This window comes from Triturus cristatus, chromosome 11 (assembly GCF_964204655.1).
Source record: "Triturus cristatus chromosome 11, aTriCri1.1, whole genome shotgun sequence".
Classification (NCBI taxonomy): Eukaryota; Metazoa; Chordata; class Amphibia; order Caudata; family Salamandridae; genus Triturus; species Triturus cristatus.
The window spans coordinates 28306675-28325892 of NC_140594.1; the positions used below are offsets into that span (position 1 = coordinate 28306675).

Consider the following 19218-nt stretch of genomic DNA (forward strand, 5'->3'; position numbering starts at 1 on the left):
AATGGTAGCGTTGGATCTGCTGGACGCATATTTCCATATTCCCGTCCTTCCGGCATACCGGCGCGACCTACGGTTTATGGTAGGCCACAAGCACTTTGATTACCGTGCTCCCCTTTGGCCTTACCAGCGCCCCTCGGGTGTTGACATAGGTGATGGCGGTGGTAGCAGCTCATCTACGCAGATCATGGATTTCAGTCTTCCCCCTATCTCGACGGCTGGCTGTTAAAGGTGGGCTCGCCCCAGGCAGTCGGCTCCCACCTCCAGACTACGGCCAGCCGACCTGCATTTGCTGGGGTTCTCCATCTATGTGCCGAAGTCGCACCTGATTCCCTCTCAGAAGCTCCTCTTCATCGGAGCGCTTTTGGATATGACGCACTTTCGGATCTATACTCCCGAACGGCGGGTCCAGGATATTCAGGCTCTGATTCCGATCTTTCGGCTTCTAACCTGGGTTTTGGTCAGGACGACCCTGAGGCTGCTGGGCCTCATGGCCTCCTGCATCCTGCTAGTCGATCATGCCAGATGGTAGATGCGGGCTCTGCAGTGGGACCTGAAGTTCCAGTGGGCGCAGCATCAGGGGAACCTGTCCGAGTCTGTCCAGATCTCAGAGGGCACTGCATGAAAATTGCAGTGGTGGCTCACAAACCGGCATTTGGTCAATGGCAGATATCTCTCCCTTCCACAACACATAGTGGTGACGGATGCGTCCCTCCTGAGATGGGGCGGCCACATGGGAGAGGGGGAGATCAGAGGCCTCTGGTCTCCGGCGGAGTCCCGGCTCCGTATCAACCTTCTGGAGCTCCGGGCGATCCGGCTTGCACTGAAGGCATTCCTTCCCTCTATCAAGGGGAGAGTAGTGCAGGTGTTCACAGACAACAATACCGCCATGTGGTACTGCAACAAACAGGGCGGGGTGGGGTCGTGGACTCTATGTCAGAAGTCTCTGCGCCTCTGGACATGGCTGGAACATCAGGGCATTTCCCTGGTGGTTCAACGCCTGGTAGGCTCACTCAACGCCAGGGCGGACAAACTCAGCCTCAGGTGCATGATGGATCACGAATGGCGTCTTCACTCGGATGTGGCGCAAGGTCTCTTTCAACAGTGGGGAGAGCCTTGGTTAGATCCATTCGCCACCGACGAGAACGTGCAAAGTCAGCAGTTCTGCACGTTGGAATTTTCAAGGTGGTCCTCACTCGGCGACGCTTTTCGTCGCGAGTGGAGTTGCGGTCTGTTGTACGCCTTTCCGCCTATACCACTTCTGCCCAGAGTTCTGAAGAATATCAGGCACGACCGGGCCCAAGTCATCCTTGTGGCTCAGGACTGGGCTCAAAGAGCATGGAATCTCGAGCTACTCAATATGACCATCAATCTGACTGCCTCTTCGGGAGGATCTTCTGTCGAAGCAGCAGGGGACGGTCCTCCACCCAAGCCTGTCCCGTCTCCACCTCCTTGCGTGGAGATTAAGCGGCAGCAGTTGATTTCTTTCGACCTGCCTCCTTACGTCTGTAATGTCATTCTGGCAGCCAGGCGTCCCTCTACGAAGCTGGCATACGCCTGCAGGTGGAACAAATTTGTGGCATGGTGCACAGCGAAGGCTGTGGATCTCCTTTCTGCCCCTCTTTCTGAAGTCCTTTTATTCCTTCTTTCCTTGGCCCAGCAGGGCTCTGCTGTGGGCACTATCAAGGGCTACCTTCCTGCTATTTCAGCCTTCCTCAGGCCCCCTGATCATCCCTGTCTTTTCAAGTCCCCTGTTGTAAGTAGATTCCTCAAAGACATTACTTACCTTTTCCCTCCTATTCCTTTTGTGATGCCACAGTGGGACTTGAACCTGGTTCTCACATATTTGATGTGCGCTCACTTTGAGCCTCTTCACAACTGTCCTCTACGTCTATTAACTTTGAAGACTGCTTTCCTGGTTGCCATCACCTCCGGAAGGCACGTGAGTAAGCTCCAGGCTCATTCTTGTACACCTCCTTTTCCATCTGGACAAGGTTGTGCTCAGACCACGTCCATCCTTTCAGCCAAAGGTTGTCACTGCTTTTCACATCTGGCAAACCATTACTTTGCCCACCTTCTCTCCGCCTCTGCATCCCTCCAGAGAGGAAGAGAGGCTCCGCTGTCTGGACCCAAAACGTGGGCTCTCATTTTACCTGAACCGCACACAACAGTTCCAGGTAGATGACCAGCTCTCTGTTGGCTACGTAGGTGCCAAGAAAGGTCGGGCCGTGCACAAGCAGACCATTTCCCGATGGGTCGTCATGTGTTTTAAAGCCTGTTATTCTATTGCTAAAAATAAGCCTCCGGTGGGGCTGTGCGCCCATTCCACCCGGTCGACGGCAGCCACAACGGCATTGGGACGTGGTGTCCTCCTACAAGACATCGGTCAGGCAGCTACGTGGGCCTCGCTGCACACTTTTACTAAGCATTATTGCCTGGACAGCCAAGTCCGGAGAGACTGCTTCTTTGGCCGTTCGGTTCTCCAGGACTTCCTGGTGTGATCTTGGTTCGCAGACCCTCCACCGGGGTTAGTATTGCTGGGGTATCTATTCCAAGGTAAGGAATCATCACTACGTGTTTCTTTCAGATGAACAAGTTACTTAACTTCGGTAACGATATATCTGTAAGACACATTAGTAGTGATAGATTCCTTAACGCCCCACCCATGGGTTAAGGTCATCCCTTTCAGAGCCCTAGTTTCAAGGCGCCAGTGGTCTGTATCTTGCATGGCTCTGCGTTACTGGCGCTGAAAGTCATGTACAGAACTAACGTCAGCACGCGGGGGCGGCGTCTAAGTAGCTGCCGCAACGTCAATTCGGCGACCACGACGCCAACGACTGACGCGGAGCCCCACGACGCCACGGTCCGGGGTACTGCTGACAAACTTTCCAGATCCAGTCTGATGCCTGGGGGTAATTCTAAGGTAAGGAATCTATCACTAATGTTTCTTACAGATATATCATTACCGAAGGTAAGTAACTTATTCTTCAGTTTGTAGGCTAGTTTTTCTTTAACAATGCCTTTTTCTGTCATTTTTCCAAGCAGCTGGTTTTCCCGTTGTGTCTTGCAAGATCGTGGACAAGAGATTGTTGATGGACTAAAAGTTTGCTTGCAAGGTAACACATAATTTTTGGGTATCTCTGATTTTTCCTAAAAAACAGCTGTTTGCTAATAAGTTGGCAATAATACAGTACATTTGATGATGGAATTTATAATTGTGTTTTTTTTTTGTTTTTTTTTTTTTTTTTGTAATCCAGAATCTCATTAATGGCCCTAAGTACAATGTTGTCTGCCCACTCATTCATTCCTGTTCTTTTAAAAATAAATACATGAATATATGTACACTGTGTTTCAGTATAAATGCCCCATTTAATTAAAAAAAAAATTGTATTCCCTAGTAGGTTATTTTTGCTAAATTGTTTGTGTTTTTATAAAATGAAAGTATCTGACCAAGTTCTAGCCGCAAATTCCTTACCTTTGAATTTCCCCAGGCATCTGATTGAATCCAAAAGATTCTTCGTAAGCACTATCCTTGCACAACTGTAGTTGGTGTCGATAGGCCCCACTTGTCTGCGTCATCCGCGCCAGAAGTGATGTCCGTGGCACTTACATAGGCACCACCTCGGAACGCTGAATGCAGTTCTTTTCTTTCTGCGCCAGCCAGCTCTGATCCAAGGGAAGAGATGCCTGCGGTTATTTTGTGACTGGATTTTTTCGATTTTTGGTAGAGCGTTTTTAAGGGTCTTCTCCTGGTGTGGTAATATCTCACCCAAGAAGACAGGTTTTAAGCGCTGTGAAGCCTGTCACTGGCTGATGCCGGTGACGGACCCGCACCTTTTCTGTCTGTCGGGCGTGACTACTACAGTTGTGCTGTATTTGCCATGCCATAAAACCGAATGCTTTGAGAGCGCGGTCCCTGAAGCTAATTGCAGCCAGGCATGTGACTGCGGAAATCGTGCTCCTGGTCAAAGGGAAGGTCCTAGGATTGTTCATGGAGCCCGAAGTAGTCATCATTCCACTCAAAATCCTCAGACCATTCAGGTAAAATGCACAAGAAGAGGAGTAGGCTGTCTTATCTGTCTTCGAGTACTCGTCTGTCGGCTGATGGGCAAAAGAGCATCGGCATTCAGGCCTGATTCCTCGGAGCCTGCGGTGAGACGGAGTCTCTACAATTATCAAGTTTTGTAGTATCTTTCATAGATTCACATGCTTGAATCATTCCCCGTCGTCGAAGTGGGAGTCCCACGGTACATTAAATAAAGCAGTAGTAGTAATTTACTTTTTTCGGTTATTACATCCATCAAAGTTTTCAACTAAACAACCAAAAGTTTAGAAATGACAATACACAAACAAATCACAATATTGTCCGATGCACCATTGTCAGTCAAAGCTAAAACTATAGGCACTCCCAACACAACCAAGATATAAATCGTTTCAGATGTCACTTCCAATAAAAATGTTTAACAGTGTTAAAACTATAAATAAAAAAAGCATTATAAAACTAAGATTTATAATATTAGCAGCAATATATATAATATCTACCCTCATCAGGAACATACTAAGCTATAAAAAGTAGAGCATAAATAGATCAAAGGTGTTTATACAATAATAGCAGCATAATACAGTAGTATTTAACCTCATCAGGGACATATCCTTTAAGTGCAGAGTGCTTCAAAGTCAGTATTTAAAACTAGACTCCAATAAAAATGCCTTAAGATCAATACAAAGGGGAGACAATAAAATAGAGCTCATAATCGTTACAATGTTTTAGTTTTAAAAATTGCATTGTGTTTTTACCAAACTGCCTCTAAAAATGTACTAACCGCTTTAACAGTTCTTGGAGAGAGATCAGTCCTTAGAATGCTTAGGGCTGTTTGGTAAAGTGTAATCCCCAGTTCTCGACAAATGGGAATAATCCATCTCCTACAAGGGGAGGAGTTCTCAGGGCAGATTCATTTTACCACACTGATTACACATTTGACAAAACAGTGTTGACTGTGCTATATTCTATTTGTGGGTAACCGATCTTACAGGTAGTGTCCCCAGACGAAACCGTATAAAAAGGCTTTTAGGAAAAGCGAATGGTATAAAATCCTGGTATTCCTCTAGTAGTGGAATAGATTTAAAATCAAGAAATGTATTGGTCAGAGATCCTACAGAACTTCCTCATTGATGCAATCCCAGTAAGTCGTTTTAAGTAAATGTACATCATTTTTCTTACCTTTCCAATCCATGAGGACACATGTTTGATCCATGGAAGTGATATAGCACCTGGTAGATTAAGTACTTCGCTTAAGGGAATCCCTATAGTCAACAGTCTCTGGTGTAAACCAGAGACGGACCCAGTTAACCAATATTTTCAGAGCCACCAAATCAGTTACTCTCTAATCCCAATTCTAAATGCAATGGGATAAGGGGTGTACTCTGAGGTAGACATAATACTTTCCTAGCAAAGCTGTTTTCTACCAGTGCCAAAGGCTGAGTGTCTACATAACCTCAGACTTCAGCTCCGTAGAGAGCAGCCCCTTGAGCCTTGGCTCGATAAATCTCCAGAACTGAGGATACTATGCGAGATACCATTCTCTTTTGTGTCCTCAGAATGTCATTTGACCTATGCTCAATAAGGAATTTACTTTTCGTAATCTGGTCTAGCCACTTAAAACTGTCCATACCTCGTAGTAATTAAAATGTTCACGGTTCGAGGACCTTGTTGCCCACCCGAATATTTGTTTTACCTTTCTTGGCCCCATTGCCCAATATCATAAATTTAGTTGTTGTGTTTTACATTTGTCCCTGTGCGGACACCGTTTTCACCTTTGCTAATTGTCCCAGCTGATACGCTGTATCAGCTGGAACGTTCGTGCCTTGACGTGATCAGCTGCCGTTTGTTTTGACAGTTGACAGCTGACCACGCAACGCACCACATGTTCTGCCGGCTCCGCTGTTGGAGCCTCCGTGTTGGTTGGAACAATAAAGTTGTTCTTCATGAAGACTTCAGCTTCTTTTATTTCTACAAATTGGCGACGAGGGTGGGATCCGAACCCACGCGTGCAGACTTTGTGTGTGAATAAAGGAAGGGAAGCGCAAAGCAAGCTCTATGTGTCTAAAGTGGGGCCATCGGTTCTAGGTTGGATGGACCAGGGAGAGCTAGGTATCATACTGGATCCAAGAAGACTTGACCCTGTACTGGTGGTGACAGAGTTGGAAGGTTCAAGTGAAAGTTTATGTCGCGAGTATCCACAGGTTTTCAGCAAAGAGATCGGTGCTCTAAAGGGCTATCAGCATAAGATCAGACTGAAACCAGTTACCGTTCCAACTGTACACAAGGTACGTAACATACCTTTCGCCATCAAGGGGGAAGTCAAGGAGCAATTACAGAAACTGCTGGATGAGGGGATAATAGAGAGAGTGGAGGCGTCTGAATGGGTCGCACCTTTAGTTGTTGCCAAACGACCAAATGGCAAATTGAGGTTGTGTGTCGACTTACGCGATCTCAACAAGAACATTGTGATTGAACAGTACCCATTACCTAAAATAAATGAGATGCTCGCAACCACCAAGGGGGTTCGGTGGTTTTCTACTATTGACTTAAAGTCAGCCTACCATCAAGTGCCACTCCACAAGGAGAGCAAAAAACTAACGACATTTATCACGCCTTTTGGTTGCTATAGGTTCACGCGAGTACCGTTTGGGTTGGCATCTGCAGCCGCAATGTTTCAGCGCTTAATGCACAATGTGTTTGATGGCGTTAGTGACATTTTGATCTTCCAAGACGACATTTTAGTCATGGGAAAGACGAAAGAGGAACATGATGTGAAGGTGAGACAGGTGCTAGATATTTTAAAACAAAAAGGGTTGACAGCCGAGTACAACAAATGTAAATTTGGATGCAACTCCGTTAACTACCTGGGCCATCGCATAACTGGTGATGGCATAAGCCCCAAGAAAGAACTCATGGATGCCATACAAAATGCACCAGTACCAGCCAACAAGGATGAACTGAGATCGTTCCTTGGAATGGTAGAATTCTATTCTAGATTTGTTAGAAATTTTTCCCATGAGACATATGATCTAAGGCAACTGCTCAAGTTAAAGAACAAATTCATATGGTCAGAGGACTGTGACAGTAGCTTTAAGAACATTAAAGAGGAAATGTGTGCAGCCCTTCCCCTCAAGGGATTCGACACGAACCTAAATAGCTTCGTAACGACAGACGCAAGCAACAAGGGTTTGGGGGCGGTACTTTCGCAAAAAGACATTGATGGGACAGAGTACACCATAGCCTTTGCATCCCGCTCCCTCACATCCTCTGAAGAAAATTTTTCAGTAATCGAACGTGAAGCGTTAGCGTGTGTGTGGGCCTTGGAACACTTTAGACATTTTGTGTGGGGCCGCAAGGTTACCTTATGTACGGATCACAAGCCGTTGACAAAGGTCTTCACCACTAAAGGTTTGTACACTGCCTCACCACTTCTAGCTAGGCTATCTGTCCGGTTGTTTGATTATATTTATGAGATTGAATACGTGCCTGGAGTAAAAAATGTGGTCGCTGATTTTCTCAGTAGAATGCCAGTAAAGCATCAAAATCTCGAGACACCCACAGATGTGGGGGAAAATGCCATAGCTGCTGTCCTGGAGCAGATTGGTAACATAACCAGAGACGAATGGTTCAAGGAACAAGAAAAAGATGGAAATATTGGACAGGTAATGTCATTCGTGAAAAATGGCTGGTGCAACAAAAGAGAACTCAGTGACTAACTACAAGCTTACTGGGAAGTTAAAAACGAACTGTCGCTTGAAGATGGATTCCTTCTCAGAGGAGGAAGGTTCATACCTCCTTCCAGTCTTAGGAGCAAACTACTGGGTGCATGTCATGAGGGCCATCTAGGCATCAGCAAAACCAAAGAGAGGGTAAAAAATCTGTACTGGTGGCCTGGTGTTGGGTTGGAGGTTGAACGGGCGGTTAGAGAGTGTGCACTTTGCATGTCGGCAGACAAGACGCAAGTCACATTTAGACCACCTCTTCATCCACTCACATGCCCCAACATGCCTTGGGAGAGGATAGGCATAGACGTTATGGGTCCCGTCACTGAGGAACTTGAAAAATGGTATGTTGTTGTCATGATTGATCATTTCTCCAAGTGGCCAGAAGTGCTGTTCACTCAAAATCCCGAAGCAGTGAACATAGTGAAATTCATGGACAGCATCTTCTGCCGCGAAGGTTTACCCAAGGTGGTTGTGAGTGACAACGGAACACAATTCATGTCAGATGTATTCCAAGAATACGTGAAAAGGCACAACATCTGCCACAAGACCACCTCAGTGTACCACCCGGCGGGGAACGGTGCGGTAGAACGTTTCAATAGAGTCATCAAGGGCATAATACAAATAGCCAAGAGCAATGGATTACCATGGAGAAATGAAACTATGAAGACTGTATGGGCGTACAGGATTACCCCGTGCGAGTCTACAGGACACAGTCCATTTGAACTGATGCGAGGAAGAACACCATTGTCGAAGGACAACGTGGGCTGGATCACGGCGGCGAGAAAAGTTGACTGGTCGGCCAAGTTGGTGCTAAATAATCTTGCCAAGTCACAAGCTAGGGCGAAGGCATACTATGACAAAACCCATGGTAGTAAGGCGGTAGAACTCAAAGAAGGGGACTATGTAAAAGTGAAGAAAAGTGGACACATCGCCAAAGGGCAAGAGAGGTACACCCCGCCGTACCAAGTCATGAAAGTGTATTGCAACTCAGCACTTCTGAGTGACGGTAGGGTGTGGCATTTTTCGAAATTATCTGCAGTCAAGCATACCAATGAAACGCCCATCGGATCAGACTATCCCTGCTTTGAATCAGTTAACTCACAGGGGTGCAGGCGAACCATAGACTACGACTCAGAGGGTGAGGAGCCCATGGAAGGGATGACTGGTGCAGACCCAGCAGTGTCAAGTCTGCCTAATCCAAGTTTGGCGCCTAGACCCTTGAAAGACGTGGTCAGACGGAAGTTACCAGAGACACCCAGTCTGGACAGTGCGCCACTAGCCACCACAAGCAGAACAGGCAGACTCCTGGGTCCACCAGCTAGACTTAAAGACTTTGTGTGTGAATGAATCTCTTCTTCCCTTAAGGAAGGGGATGTGTTGTGTTTTACATTTGTCCCTGTGCGGACACCGTTTTCACCTTTGCTAATTGTCCCAGCTGATACGCTGTATCAGCTGGAACGTTCGTGCCTTGACGTGATCAGCTGCCGTTTGTTTTGACAGTTGACAGCTGACCACGCAACGCACCACATGTTCTGCCGGCTCCGCTGTTGGAGCCTCCGTGTTGGTTGGAACAATAAAGTTGTTCTTCATGAAGACTTTAGCTTCTTTTATTTCTACATTAGTTTTATTAACATTGAGCTCGAGTCCCCTCTCATTGCAAAAGCCTAAGAATTTGTTAACCAGGGTCTGCAGACTCATGGGAGACTTTGAAATGAGTAGTGAATCATCAGCAAATAATAAGATCGGAACCTTCATATTCAGCTTCCTATTATTCAGATTGACGATTTGGGCATGATCTAACAGGCTTATAGGCCTATAGTTTGCTGGAATATTAACAGCTCCCTTTTTAAATATAGTTATTATATCGGCCCCCCTCCATGAATCTGGTACAGCTCCCCCGGCCGAGATGGCATTCGATAAAAGGTTAAAATAATTTGACCAGATAAGCGGCTTTGACAGAGTTTTATCAGGCCCAGGTGCCTTGGCTAATTTAACAGAATGTATTGCACTATTTGTCTCTTCAAGGCTAAACGAGATAAAAGTATTATGCGGCGTTTGCTCTATGGAAGGTATAGTTGTATCTTCAGCTATATTAGTCCCACTGACTGAGTCATCAGACTTTCTTAGCGAATAGAGTGATGAAAAATGGGCCACTCAGTTTTCCGGAGAAATATTAAAACGCGGGTACTTTGCACTTTCATTCTGGTTTTACGCTACTAATTTCCAAAAGGATCTACTATCCTTGGTTTTAGTTGCTGCAAATAAGTCCTGCCAGTAATTATCTTCTCAATTTCTTTTAGCCTGTTTAAGTGGGGATTTGTAATTTCCTCTGGCAGTACTCCAACCTGGTTGGCAGTACTCCAACCTGGTTCCCCAGTTATTTCACCCTCAATAATTGCAGATGTTAGTGAATTCTTAGTTGCTTTACATGCAGAGTCAAACCAAACATTGTACCTAAAAGGTGAAAAATTAGTAGCATTCACCTCTTTATAAAAGATCTTTTGAAGTTCACCAAACAACTGGTTATGAACTGATAAAATAGGTATTCCAGCTGGGTCTATCCCCTCATTGATCAAAGGAGGCTACAAACTGTTTATAGAGTTCTGAATAGATTTCTTGATTTGCCATAACTTTGGGCCATTTAACAGTACAACAATTGTTGAGTACTGGAGGTGCAGGGACAACAGTCTGCAAAACGGCATACCCTTGACCCAAAGGCTCTCCAATAAATGTCACCTCAAGTGAATTATGATCACCATCAGACCTTATATTTTCATATCAACTAGTAAGGGCCACATTCTCACATCAGTTAAAACATAATCAATTACACTGTTACATTTACCTCTCTTAAATGTTGGCGCACGCGCAGGGTCCGAGGTAGTATGACCACTAAGGGCTCTCAGACCTCTACTAATGACTAACCAGACTAACTGTAATACAAAAGAGGTGAGATTTACTCTTGGGGGTGCTGTCAGTTTTGGAATTCCCCAATACTCCTCTTCCTCTGCTGTGATCTGCTAAAAAAGGAGCATTGTTCAAAGAGGGTATTAAAATCTCCTACTACTATTATTCTCGTATCAGAAGGTAAATCATCCAATATAGTATCTAATAATGCTAAAATAGTGGATGTCATTATGCTTTACTGATTTAACACAAATACTAAATATTGCCTGGGAAAGACAAGATGATAGGGTGACTAATGTCCCCAACAAGTCTATGCAGTCTATTTCCATGGCAGTTAAAGTGCTGAAATGCCCATTCTTTAACAAAGTTAGAAGCCCTCCACTAGCTCTGCAAAAGTGCACTGCAGGTTTAGCGTCTACACTAAAGCATATATACCCATCTATTTAGGCTCTCTCTGTAGCCCATTTCTCCTATAGCAGACACTCGTCAAAACTTCCGATATACCTTAACAAGTCATGGTCACATCATTTCAGAGTTATGCCTGCTACATTCCAAGACAATAAATTTAAACACAGTCCGGTATCAGGAACATCAGATATGTTAGTGATAAGATAAAGCCCTTCAAGGCTATATGGTCTTGTATATTCACCGGGGGGTTTTAAATTATTACAATCACCATTGTGCAGTAATCAGTAACTTCCATAGGCTATCATGGAGGCAACCATGTATTTATTAGCCTATCAACCTCCTTTTCTAAAAAAGGACCGAACTTGGACACAACCAATCAGCACTTAGCACCCTCTAGAACCTTCCCAAGAGAGGCTGAATCCCTCAGGTGTTCACCGCACATCGTGCGTGAAGGGAGTCTCTCTGAGCTCTGCTCAGTTTTTCAAATTTGCTCAGATAAGTCTTGTATGTGTATATATATATATATATATATAATCTGCTGGCGGTCGCCAGTAGATAGTTATGGTTAGGACCGTGTTTCCATAGGAAGTCCGCAACATTCTATTTGGAATAACTTTGGCGCCGGTTGACGAATCCTCGCTAAATTTTCAAAATAGGTGGGGCGCTCCGCTCCTACCCTGAAAGTCTCGAGGGGATTCGTCAAGGGGGGGTCCCAAAACGTGTTTTCCCCGTGCAATTTTCCATAGGGACCTTTAGTCCAAGGTACAGCCCGAACGGCTGAACAGAATTACTTGAAATTTGGCAAAGAGGTAGTCCTCAGCTCAGGGATGTGCCTTTTGCATATATGGAGTCAATCTGTTCAGTAGTTCCTGAGAAAATCAAAAGTAAAATCATATATATATCTGGGCGGAGCCTAACCACACATCTCATCCTGAGATCTGATTGGCTGTCAGCGCTTCATCCAAGAAGTGTTGGCAGCCATCATGGGACCAATATACATGATAGCACCTCACCTTGTTGATGGTACCATACTCATTTAAGGAATTGTGGTGTGTTCTAAGGTGATTTTACCATGTGAAAAAGCCTTCTGCTGTGATATCATGAACCATGTTTTAGAGAACTATTTTCTCATGCTTTTCCCACAGATGTTTGGAAGGTGATCTATAAGCTAAACTGAGAGCATATTTTCTGTAAATTCACATTATCTTTCTCAATCATGTGAGAATGAAGTCTGACATTCTCAGTAAAACATGTACATCCAACAAGGGCAGAGACTGTCAGTTGATTCCTTTGTGTTCTACTGCAGCTTCCCAGAGTGTTCTAAAGAACAACTAGAGCGCTAACAGTCTTACTTATGACAAAAGTATGGCACACCTGAAGCCATCTTGATTGGAATAAAGTGGTAACACTTAAAACATTTAATTTACAAAGGAACAAAATGAGCGGGTTCATTTTGCCATATAAATTATGATTAGTGCTGCAGAAAGAAAAACACATTTTGACTTCGGAAATCCTCTTTTATTTCATAAAAAAATTCTGACATGCAGACTGAAACCTGCACTTTCAATACCAGCAGCAGATTTGCCTGGTGAGCAGTAGCTTTACTACAGTGATCTAATGAGCAACTAGAGTGCTAACATTCAGAATTTATGGAAAATGTGTGACACATCTGAATGCCTTCTTGATTGAAACAAAGTAAAAAACTGAAAGTATTTCCTACTGAGGAGACTGCAGTAAATGAGGAAATTAGGAAACTTCATAACAAATAAATCTCCCAAGATGGCCACCAGAGACAAAAGAACCCAAATGTAGCCCAAATATCACCCAGATGTAGCCCAATGACAGAACGTCCCAGAGTGTTCTTAAGATCAACTAGAGCGCTTACTGTCTTACTTATGACAAAAGTATGGCATACCTGAAGCCATCTTGAATGGAATAAACTGGTAAAACTTAAAACATTTAATTAAAAAGGAACACAATGAGGGGGTTCATTTAGCCATAGAAATTATGATTAGTGATGAAGAAAGAAAAATTAGGGCATATTTTGAGTGACTTCTCAAATCCTCTTCTATTTCATAAAAAAATTCTGATATGCAGACTGAAACATGCACTTCTAATACTAGCAGCAGACTTCCGTGGTGAGCAGTAGCTTTACTACAGTGATCTAATGAGCAACTAGAGTGCTAACATTCAGAATTTATGGCAAATGTGTGACATATCTGAATACCTTCTTGATGGAATCAAAGTAAAAAACTGAAAGCATTTCCTACTGAGGAGACTGCAGTAAATGAGGACATGGGGAGATTAAGTGATTTGACCAGAATGTTGTGCTGAAGCAGAAACTCCAACCTGGTTCCCCAGTTGCAAAGTCTGCAGCTCTGGAAGTAACACCACACCCTCTCCCCTTGGATGCAACATTTAATCAAGTGGTCAACTGGATAAAAAAACTAAGATTACAAATAATTTAAAAGTTCTTTGTCGCGATTTGAAAACTCAGAAAATATGTCCTCATTTTAGTTTTTTAGAGCACTAACAATAATTTTGATGCAAATAAGACCATCTCATATATGTAATTTCTAAAGGAAATGCTCTAGGCATTACAGTTTTGATTACATCAAGATGACGTCAGGCGTTCCACACTTTTGTAATAAATATAGAATGTTAGCAATCTAGTTGTTCATTGGGATACTGTTGAGAGGCAGAGGCCAGGGGCACGGACTCTGAAAATTGAAGGCAGGTAGGAGAGTGCAGAGGCAACAATTTGACCACACTAGGCAGGCAGGAAGGGCAGTGGCAGCACAACAGACTATGGAGGGCAGTGGAAAAGGGGGAAGGGGCAACAAACCAACAATACAGGACTGGCAAGAGAGGCTGTGGTGATGTAATAGACCATTGTGGGCAGAAGGAAGAGGCAGTGGTCAAGCAACCATACATGCCAACAGACCCGTTTCAGCCAGGAAACGTCCAATGTTTTTAAGCTCAAATGGGCTTTACTTGATCTGGTTCCTGTCTACAATCTTCTCTTTTTCAATGTAACTCAAAGGGGAAAATCAATACCCCTGATTTATTTCAAAATCTCCCTTTTACCAAGTTCAAAATGTTCGCAAGTATGGTACATTGGATCATGGTAGGCAGGAGGAATTGGGGTAGGGACATGGACTCGGATAACAGAGGACAGGAGGGACATTGAGAGGTGCACCAAACTGACCCTACAGGGCAGGCATCCGGGTTTGCAGCAGCACAATACCCCACACAGGGCATGCAGGACGGGAGTGCAGCACAACAATCCATAGAAAGCAATAGGGAGGGGACAGGACCATGCACATGGACAACAGAGGGGAAAGAGGCAATGGTAGCTAGCTGACCATAATGGACAGACAGGAGAGAAAGCTGCAGCATAACAGACCATAAAGGGCAGGAGGGACGGATCAGGGGCATTGCAATGGAACCGACAAGCCAGGAAGGAGGGAATAGAGGTCTGCACATGGAAACAGAGGGCTGGGGGCAAGGGGGCAGGGCAGGAGCAGCAAGATGACCATGGAGGTCAGGCAGGATGGGCACTAGAAACAAGACGCACCATGGAGAGCAACAGTGAGACTGATGGCATACACACAGACCATGGAGGGAAGGGGTCAGGAGCAGCTAGCTGACCACACAGGGAAGGTGGGAGGGGCCATGGCAGCACAGAAAACCATGCATGGCAAGCGGGAGGGTTAGTGGCAGCACAATGGCTATGATGGGCAAGAAGGAGGGTGCAGGGGCATGCACAAAGGACCATGGAGGATAGAAGGGAGGGTCAGGACCTGGCCACAGACAAAGAGTTCAGGGGAAGAGGCCTCACTACAGACTGCGTGGGGCAGGCAGGAGGAGCAGTTGCAGCACAACAGACCAGGGAGGGCAGAAGGGTGTGGCAGTAAAATGGACCATGAAGGACAGGAGGAAGGGGATAGGGGCATGGCATGTGGACAGGCAGGGTGGACGTGGCAGGGACAGGTTACAGTCATCTGACAATGCTAGGCAGGTGGGAGGGGAGTGGCAGCTCAACAGAACACTCGGAGTAGATAGGAGTGGCAGGTCCATGGAACATGGTGGTCAAAAAGGATGGAGCAGGGGCATGCACAAAGACATCGGAGGGCAGGGGGAAGGAGAATAGGGGCAGCAAGCTAAGCACAGAGTTTAAGCAGGAGGTCAATGATGGGGCATAGAATTGGGCTATGGAGGGCAGGAGGAGTGGTACATCATACTAAATTGAGGGCAGTGGCAGCACATCAGACCATGCATGGCAGGAGGGAGGAGGCTAGTCCATGGATTCAGACAAGAGGATAGGGAGGAGGTGGATGGGGCAGCAAGCTAACTGTTCATAGAAGGTGGGTATTAGGAACTTTATTGTTTTTAAAATGTGTGTCTGTGCGAACTACTTAAAATATGAACAAGTATGCAGCATAATCTCACTTTTATTCAGGAAGAAGAGGACGTTTAGGACTGTGACTCCGGGCTCACTTGGCAGAAACATCCCCTGACCTTCCACCACCCATCGCAAAATGTAATGCCCGTGAAAAGGGTATGTGGACGCAGTGTTATATAGAACATAGTCCTGAGAGCACGATTGAAAATGAAAACTAGATATAGTATATGGTATAAACTATGCACCAAAAAGTGTGATATAAGATGAACCGGGGCGTGAAATATAATATGCAATACATTGTACGCAAGGACAGATTAATTGGAGAGCGCGAGATAGCACAGGCACTAGCGCTTGCTATGTGATATGCGCCTTGGAGTGTAATATGCACAGGGCAGTGTTGTGTAACCTAAGTAGTCTCTAAAGTTGTAATATAAAATATGTGCTGGGTAGTGTAACATTGCATATGCACTGTGACAAAGATATGGATCCCAGATTGTAATAAGTATGGCATAGCGCTGTGCTTTATAACATAGGCATCGAGGAAGGCGCGTTAAATGGGGCAATATAACCCGTGCGAAGGCAAGTGTGGCATGACATATTCACGGGGTGGTGTTACAGTGCACATGGGCTAGAGAGTGTCATAGCATATGCACTAGCTGGTGGAATACAACACAGAGGTGTGTGGCACTCGGCGGGCACTGGTGGGTGTAACACAGCATTGGGCTCAGCCAGGAGCACGCTGTGACTCTCAAGTGAGGTTTGTCTCCTTTCCAGAGAGTAAAATAAAAGGTATTACACATCCGGCGGTGGATGTGTGTTTTATTAACCGTGAGGGGGTTTCTTGCATAGTTTGGTCGAATTTTTGTCGAATCCCCTTTGAATGGCTTGGTGTGCATGTGTATTAAATGTGCCCGTCAATAGCTACCCATGTTTGTATAAATAAACGACAAGGGTGTCTACTTGGAGAGTACCCACCAGCGGGGGCACCGGGATTAGGCACGGTAGGGTGTCAGACATGTCAGAGCTTCACTAGCGGTGTGAATACATTCTACGTGGATTCATTGTATGCATAGTCGCCTTTTAATGAATATCACGCAAATCGTCATGGTGGTAGGTACATACGGTTTGTCCAGCAACACAGCCCCCCTCCTAAAGAATATAAAAAAAAAGGCCATGACCCGGGGGTTGGGGTCCCCGGGGCCGATTAAGGCCTTGGGAGGGCCACATTTTTTTCAACAAAAAAAATTAGGGTGCAGTCCCTGGGGGATGGGGTCCCCAGGGCTAATAAATTAGAAAAAGAAAGGGGGCCACACAGCCCTCCTTCTTAAAAATAAATAAATAAAAGACCGGCATCGCGCCGGAGGCCATGCCCCCTTCTTGCAGCACTCTGCAAACGCGCCCGCTGGCCAGTTGTTAGATGAGGAATTAATTTCCCTTCAATACTGAGGGTCCCTGAGGGCCAACTAGCCCAACAGGTATCTCCAGTATGCGCCAGGGAGCTGCGTTGCAGACAGGTGTTCTGAGGCCACGCCACGTTTTACACCTCCATGCAACGCAGCTCTGTGGCGCTTACTGGAGGTACCTAGTGGGCTAGTTTGACCCTAGGGACCCTTAGGATTCAAGGGGACTTAATCTCTCAACTCAGAACGGCCACAGTGGTGAAGGGAGGGGACGGGGCCTGAGGTGACGTGTGCAAACACGCCCTGTGGCACGTTTTTAAGTTGGGGAAATAATTCCCTTTCAATCCTGAGGGACCCTGGGGTCCAACTAGCCCACCAGGTGCTTCCAGTAAGCGCCACTGCGCTGCGTTGCAGAGAGGTGGTCTAGGCCGTGCCCCTTTTTACATCTCTCTGCAACGCAGCTCTGTGGCGCTTACTGGAGGTACCTAGTGGTCTAGTTGGACCCTAGGGACCCTCAGGATTCAAGGGGACTTAATCTCCCAACTTGAAATGGCTACAGGGTGTGTTTACACAGTGGGGAAAGGAGGGGATGGGGCATGAGGTGACGTGTTCAAACACGCCCTGTGGTGCGTTTTAAGAGGTAGTTTTAATCCCCTGCCCTATTATATACTAGGGACTTACAGAGGAGGTCATGCTAATCACAGGGGGACCCCAACGCATAGTGTGCCCTAGTGTATGTAGGTGTTTTCACTGTATTCTGAGTGCCTTTTAACATAGCACTGGCTCTAGGACTGCTTAGGCAGACTCCGTTACCACCAGTATCCGTCTGAAAAAGTTGAGGGTACAGGATGATTTTGCAACAAGGCTTCTTTCTGCTCTTCTGTTTGTTCTTTCTGCACGTTATATTTCTTCCTGCACTTTTCTTCGTCTTTGAGGACTTCTGTTGCTTCTTTCTGCATTTTTTTTTTCTTTCTGTGCGTTTTTCCTTCTTTCTTCACATGTCCTATCTCTGTAGGCATAGTTAGAAATTAGCATTTAAAAAACCTTTGAAATTCACTGAAAAAACAATAGGTTTCAGGCACGTTATAGCTAGGATTTAGCATTTAAAAAACCTTAGAAATTCACTAAAAAAAACATAGGTTTCAGGGGCGATATAGTTAGCTGGACTTTTCACTCGTACAAAACCATAGAAATTCCCCTGTTATAGTTAGTTCAGCTAACTATAACTCGCGCGCCCGCAATGCACTGCTGATGACGTCACATATTACATCACTCATGACATGGTCAGTGACATCACTCATGACATCATCCTTGTGATACAGTGGCAGACCTCCTCTCCCCCTAATATAACCTTTCATACACACATTCAAAAATAGAAATTAAAATTTTCAAAACAATGGACATACCAATACCAGTTACAACAACCTATTCAGTAATTGTAAGATCCACATACACATCCACTCATTAACCAACAGTCCTATACAGTCACTCATACATGCACTCACTCATCATATGTATTCATACACCTATACATTCTGTTACACAACGCCACTCATCCATAAAGTTACTCACACACGTAGTCACTCATGCTAATAAAGAATCAAACATCCGTTTACCTGCATATTCAGTTATACACACACCACCACACTTACTTCTACAGAAACTTACACATACTTAGTCTTTTAAACAATCACTTATAGAAACGCATACTTATTCATACAGGAACTCTTTCAATCTCTCACTCTCACATCTACTCACTTATATACACCAATAGTCACATATACTAGTTTAAAACATATGTAGTTACTCATTGAGACACTATTGAGACAGTCATTCACTCACTAACACACCCATGCACACACTCATCCACTTATACAGTCCTGCACACATGCTGTCTTCAACACATACAAACAGTGAGTCACTCATTCATGCACCTATGCACTACGTAATACCCCCCACCGAACCATACAGACAGACACTCATACTGATACTCAAAAAATCAACTAATAACCTATATAGACACTCATGTAGCTACTCACCAACCCATGCAGCCACTTATACACAAAGTGAGAGACTGATACAGATATTTACATATTTAAACATTACTCACTAAGATACACTTAATCAGTCAGTAATACAATCAATTTTTCAAAAACAAATCATCCATTTAGACATTTATATACCCATTTATTCTTCCATCGACCTTGAGATATACATATATAAAACATATTTAATTTTCAGAAAAACACACATTCACTGGATGATGTCATCAGTGATGTCATTTGAGATGTCATGAGTGATGTCACTGACCATGTCATGAGTGATGTAATATGTGAC

At 44.9% G+C, this 19218-nt stretch overlaps 1 protein-coding gene across 2 annotated transcripts in view; it reads left to right on the forward strand.

The window, feature by feature from the left end:
- Nucleotides 1-19218, forward strand: part of PIWIL1 (piwi like RNA-mediated gene silencing 1) — a 1168338-nt gene that overhangs the window by 937888 nt on the left and 211232 nt on the right. For both annotated transcript variants that reach the window (XM_085633654.1, XM_085633653.1), the window contains exon 17: nucleotides 3043-3113. In XM_085633654.1, coding sequence (XP_085489780.1) covers nucleotides 3043-3113 — 71 coding nt within the window. The remainder of the gene's footprint in view (nucleotides 1-3042; nucleotides 3114-19218) is intronic.